At 26.4% G+C, this 5,523-nt stretch overlaps 1 protein-coding gene across 1 annotated transcript; it reads right to left on the bottom strand.

Moving 5' to 3' along the window:
* Positions 1-507, bottom strand: LOC149494399 (glu S.griseus protease inhibitor-like). Its single transcript, XM_089725138.1, has 2 exons — positions 367-507; positions 1-289 (listed from the first exon to the last, which is right to left on the bottom strand). The coding sequence occupies exons 1-2, from the start codon at positions 386-388 to the stop codon at positions 96-98; spliced, it is 216 nt and encodes a 71-aa protein (XP_089581264.1). The 5' UTR covers positions 389-507; the 3' UTR covers positions 1-95.
* Positions 508-5,523: the final 5,016 nt, after the last annotated feature.

Raw genomic sequence — 5,523 nt, 5'->3', positions numbered from 1 at the left:
ATAGAAGCCTTCATAGATTATGAAGGAAACTTTTATTTCATGATAATTAAAATTATTCCATAATTTATTTGGAGATAGAATAAAACTTTATGGCTTTAACCAACTATAGGAACACGAACAACCACACCACAGTCATTGACAACAACCCGGACTCTACCGCACCTGAAGTCCGGTGTCACAGGAGACATTTCATTCAACACAATTGCATTCACATTACTGTTCTCTTTCTCTATGAGAGCTGCAGCAGCTTTTCCATTCGCCCCAAGCAGCTCCGGCCATGACCTCTTACCTGCAAATTTTCAATTTTTCACGACATACACAAAACCAAAGTTAAAAACAAATAAACTCAGTAAACTAATAAATTACCAGGTGGACATATATCAGCCATTGTCTTTGCTCTATCGGTATCTTCCTCTCTTCCTTTCTACTAAGTTTGATGAGAACTACAGAAATGGTGGGTTTATATATAAGCCTTCAAATTTTTAGCAGTAGAATTTTTGCCTATTTGGAGTAGGAAAAGGCCAAAAAAAAGTTTTAAAACGTGCTGCATTAAGAATGAATTGTGGCCGCAAAATAATTGCCTAATAGTTGTCCTATCTATGTATGTTTGAATATAAGTGATAGCAGTTTAAGGTCCAACAGTGTTATTATAACAGTTTCTGGAATCATTTTCAAAAAAAAAAAAAAAAAAAAAAAAAAAAGGAGTTTCTGGAATAAATAACGGTAATTTCAAGATTATGTAAAGATATTATAACACAAAACCAATTGGACATCATTTATAAATATTGTACAAGGTCATTTATCTATATGAGTTCTAAATTCAAAAAAGTTAATAAATAATGAAGTGAATTGGATAAATTAGTGATTATTTAGATATTAAATTGCAACTGCAAGAGTTCATCTGTATATTATTAATACAAGCTTTCATAGATATTGAAGAAAATTTTTATTTTATTATAATTTAAATCATTCCAATATTTATTTAGAGATGGAGTAAAATTTTTATTTTGTTATAATTTTTATTTTATTATAATTTAAATCATTCCAATATTTATTTAGAGATGGAATAAAATTTTTATTTTGTAATAATTTTTATTTTATTATAATTTAAATCATTCCAATATTTATTTAGAGATGGAATAAAATTTTTATTTTGTTATAATTTTTATTTTATTATAATTTAAATCATTCCAATACAAGCCTTAGGTAACAATAAAAACTTGAACGATCACACCACATTCATTAACCCAAACCAAGACTCTGTCGCACCTAAAGTCCTTAGTCACTGGAGTTACTTCCTTCAGCACAATTGCGTGCACATTTTTGTTCTTTTTCTCTATGAGAGCTGCAGCAGCTTTGCCTTATATTTTTCACAAGCCACTCTGTCTTTCCTCTAATTATATTTTTCTCTCTCCCTTCTCAGTAAGTTAGATGAAAACTACAGAAAATGATGGATTTATATAGAAGTTTTCAAATTGGGAATAAAGCTTAATTTACCCCCCCCCCCCCCCCCTTAAACTTAGGAGCAATATTCAGTTTGCCCAAAAATCAATTTTTTTTATAATTTACCCCCATAAATTTGCACCAGAAGAACAAAAAGCCATTTATTATTGAAAAGAATTTTAATTTAAATTAAAATATAATTAAAAATAATGGAATATTTCATTTAGATCAAATACAATTAAGAAACAATTAAAAAATAATAAATTTTTAAAACCAAATATTCATATAATTAAATATTTTCTAATTTTATAATCTTTTAAATAAAATATTTTGTTTAGTTATTTTTTTAATCAAAGATATGAGACTATAATTTTTTTATAATTATTATTATTATGTCTTTAAATAATTTTTCTTTCTTAACTTTAAACTTTTAAATAATTTTTATTAGTTAAAAATATTAAAAAATAATTTTTTTTATGAAAAATTAAGTTTTGTTGTTTTGGTGCAAGTTCGGTAGGTAAATTTTATAAAAAAAAAAATTAATTTTTGGACAAATTGAATATTTCTCCTAAGTTTAAGATGTTAAATTGAGCTTTATTCCTTTAAATTGTAATAAAAACAAACAAAACGGGTATTTGAAATAATAAAGGATAAGCACGGTAAATACAATAAAATGAGAAATTTTGCAATTGAAATTTTGCGCGTGACAGATTTTATAAAAATCATTAATATACGAACAAGAGCAATTTTGCCGGGACAAAGACATCTCGTGGGCCCAAATTAACTGCTTGGATACACGTGCTCGCACTGAACAGAAGAAAAGATAAGGTGGGGTTTGTTTTCGATTAAATTTTTTATTTTTCATTTTTTTCTTTAAAAGATAAATAAAATCTGTTTTTTTAAATTTGTTAAACTTTTTTTTCTTTGTATTTAAGAATATTGTTTTGAAAATAAAAATAAATTTTATGAAATCACAAATAGTGGTTTAGAGAATTGTGTTTTCTATTTTTAATTCTATTTTTCTCATTTTTTTCATTTTTATAAGATTTATCTTCATAAAATTATTGTTGTAGTTGTTGTTATTATTACTATTATTTTCTCTATCTATATAAATCTAATGTCATTTTGTATTATTTATTTATTATTATATTTGGGTATTATATTTTTATTCAACATTATAATTAATAGTTACTATAACATTGAAATTTTAAAATTAAATTATAAAATATTTTTAATTATTTCATCTGAAACTTTGGATTTTTAGAAAATTTATTAGTAACGAAAATATTTAATGACTTAATAAGAGAGATTTGATAATTAGAACAATTTTTCGCATTGTGAACAAAAAAAAAAGAAAAATAAATTTTAAAAAAATAATTATTAAAAAATAAATAATCAAAAATTAAAAATTATTTCATATTTCTAATAAATAAAAAACTCAAAACAAACCGGTGTTTCAGATAAAACATTTAATAAATCATCGAATTGTATTCTCCACTCATAAGATGATAAAACAAATCTCAGTAATGAAATGAAAAATATAGAAATAGAAATAAAAAATATCTTGGTCAAATATTTTTTATCTTTTTATTTGGTATAAATAAATAAATAAATATAGAAATAGAACTAAAAAAGACTTGTTCTTTATGATAATCATATGGTTATCTTCAATATTTGCATATACTAAGAAGTAAAAATATTCCTAATAATTTTTAATAACTAAATAATATAATATTTAGAGCCTTACGAATGCAGATGTGATTTCATTTGGAATATTATACTAAATGTCAGTTTTTGAAATTTATTTATAAAAAAAATATCAGTTTGACCGTAAGATTTAAGTTATTGCCAATTAAGGTTCATTTTTACTTATGTACCCTTTTTTAATTTATAAGGCATTAATTTGTTAGTATTTTAGTGTTATAATTTCTTAGTATTTCCTTTTGTATTAATTTCCTATTTTCATTATTGTTTCTTTTTTTTTTTTAGTTTGTTTTCTTTTTTTTGCTGCGCATTTTTTAGCAGACATTCTTTTCTTATCACTCTTTTTGTGTTCCATGCCAACATTCTTCACGCTGATATTTTCACAAGCGATTAATTATTATTCTTCCTCTTCCTCTTCTTCTTCGTCTTCTTCTTCTTCTTCTTCTTCTTCTTCTTCTTCTTTCAATTGTAGACCTGAACTTTGACTCCGGCGACGAGACTGACATGAGAAACATCATCAATGCATGCTCGGAGTAAGAGTCCTCACTGAAAAATAGATTTTTGTTCTACAATTTGATTTTCATTTCGTTTCTATTCTTCAATGGAAAATCAATTCTTAATCTACGATTTCATCTCCATAAATGTTGTTTTTGTTTCAAAGAGACAAGGTAGGATTCTCGCTTGTGTTTGAATTAATACTGATACAATATATATATATATATATATACCGTATTTACTTGGTTTGATCTAATGTATTAATTGATACGTGTATATGCATATATATATATATAGAGAGAGAGAGAGCATACATTCATACGAAAAATCAATTAAATAATCGTCTCTGGTTTCCAAATAGTAGATGTTACGGTTTCAAATAGAGTATGACCCCTCTGCCATGTAAAAGACTGCAAAATTCTCAACTTGTTATTACAAAACAAAGAAAGTTTAAATATAAAAACTTTTAAGATGCTTGACTTGAATTGCTTCCTTGAATCTTGAATCTCACCAAAAACGTTTCTTGAATTTTCTTGAAGTCTTGAAGCTAAGAGAGATAAGAATGGTGCAGAGAATAAAAGTAGAATTGTGTAACTCCTCTTGTGATATAGGTTCTTTTATATAGACTTTAGTATTCTAGGTCTTCTTTGAAATTAATTAGGAAAATAATCTAACTTCTTGAGAAAGAAATCTAATCATAATATGAAAAGGTTTAGTCTTGTATTACTTCCCACGTAGAACTCCCGTGTGCCTAAATAATATATCAACTCAAAAGGCAAATAATCATGTGATCTCATTCTTCTTTGTTGGCATATTTGACAAATTCCTAAACAAGTACCTACAAAAACCTTCCAACACGAGCTCAAGACCATAAAGGAAGCAAAATTAAAATTAAATAAAAACATAAATAAAAATCACTAATTAATTAAAAACTATTAAAAATCCTATTAAAAACTATCAAAAAAAACCTATTATTTGCAAAGGAAATCCGGGTAAAAGTTGATTGTTGAGATTCTTCTTGAAGATGGATTACTGGTTTCACTATGTAGGCTGGATTGTAGCTCATTTATGTAGGCTGAAATTATCATGGAATCTTGAGGTGCACAAGTTGATTATTGAGATAGATTCTCTAGTCCCTAAATAACTTATCTCTAATTCCCAAGGCTGAGAATCTACGTTTTGTTGAATGTCAAAATTCAGTATAAGGAGTTACTGAATCGTCCATGGCAAGCAAAACAAGTAGTCGACAAACTAGCTAATTGGGCTGTGAATTCTAGAATGGGAATGCAGGTTTTTATGTTCCTCAGTTATTGATTGAGCTTCGTCCAAGGTTATCATACATTCGCCATATATGGACACAGATGAGTTTCTATCACCATACGTCAATAGCACTAATGAAAGAACAAGTCGCACTAACCAGGTTTCATTGATCGAAGATTCATGTCTTATCAAGATTTAAAATATCCAACCAAATAAAGTCACACTCCATAAATCTAACTTGGGTTTGATCCAAACTTTGCTTCCAAAATAAGCAAACTTTGCTTCCAGGAAATCTACAGTTAGGTTGGATGTAGTGGAGGCCCTATTAGCTCGGTTTTAGGGCTGGTTGTTCATGTTTTTCCTGATATTATATAATAAACTAAATTTATTTGCCAATCAAAACAGAAATTTGGAGTAACAAATAAATGATGATGAAATTTGATAAAATTATCCAAATGAATTTGAAAGTTTTTATTATTTCATATTATTAAATACAAAAGCTCCACTTGACATTCATAATTTTTTTGAAATAATGAGTTGAATTGAATAGATAAGTAATTATTTAAATACTTTTAAATTACAATAGCAATAATTCATCTAATATTCATTCGATGACATTAC

This window comes from Jatropha curcas, chromosome 8 (genome assembly GCF_041381405.1).
Source record: "Jatropha curcas cultivar XTBG-Jc1 chromosome 8, XTBG_Jcur_1.0, whole genome shotgun sequence".
Classification (NCBI taxonomy): Eukaryota; Viridiplantae; Streptophyta; class Magnoliopsida; order Malpighiales; family Euphorbiaceae; genus Jatropha; species Jatropha curcas.
This window is presented reverse-complemented; position numbering and strand designations above follow the sequence as displayed.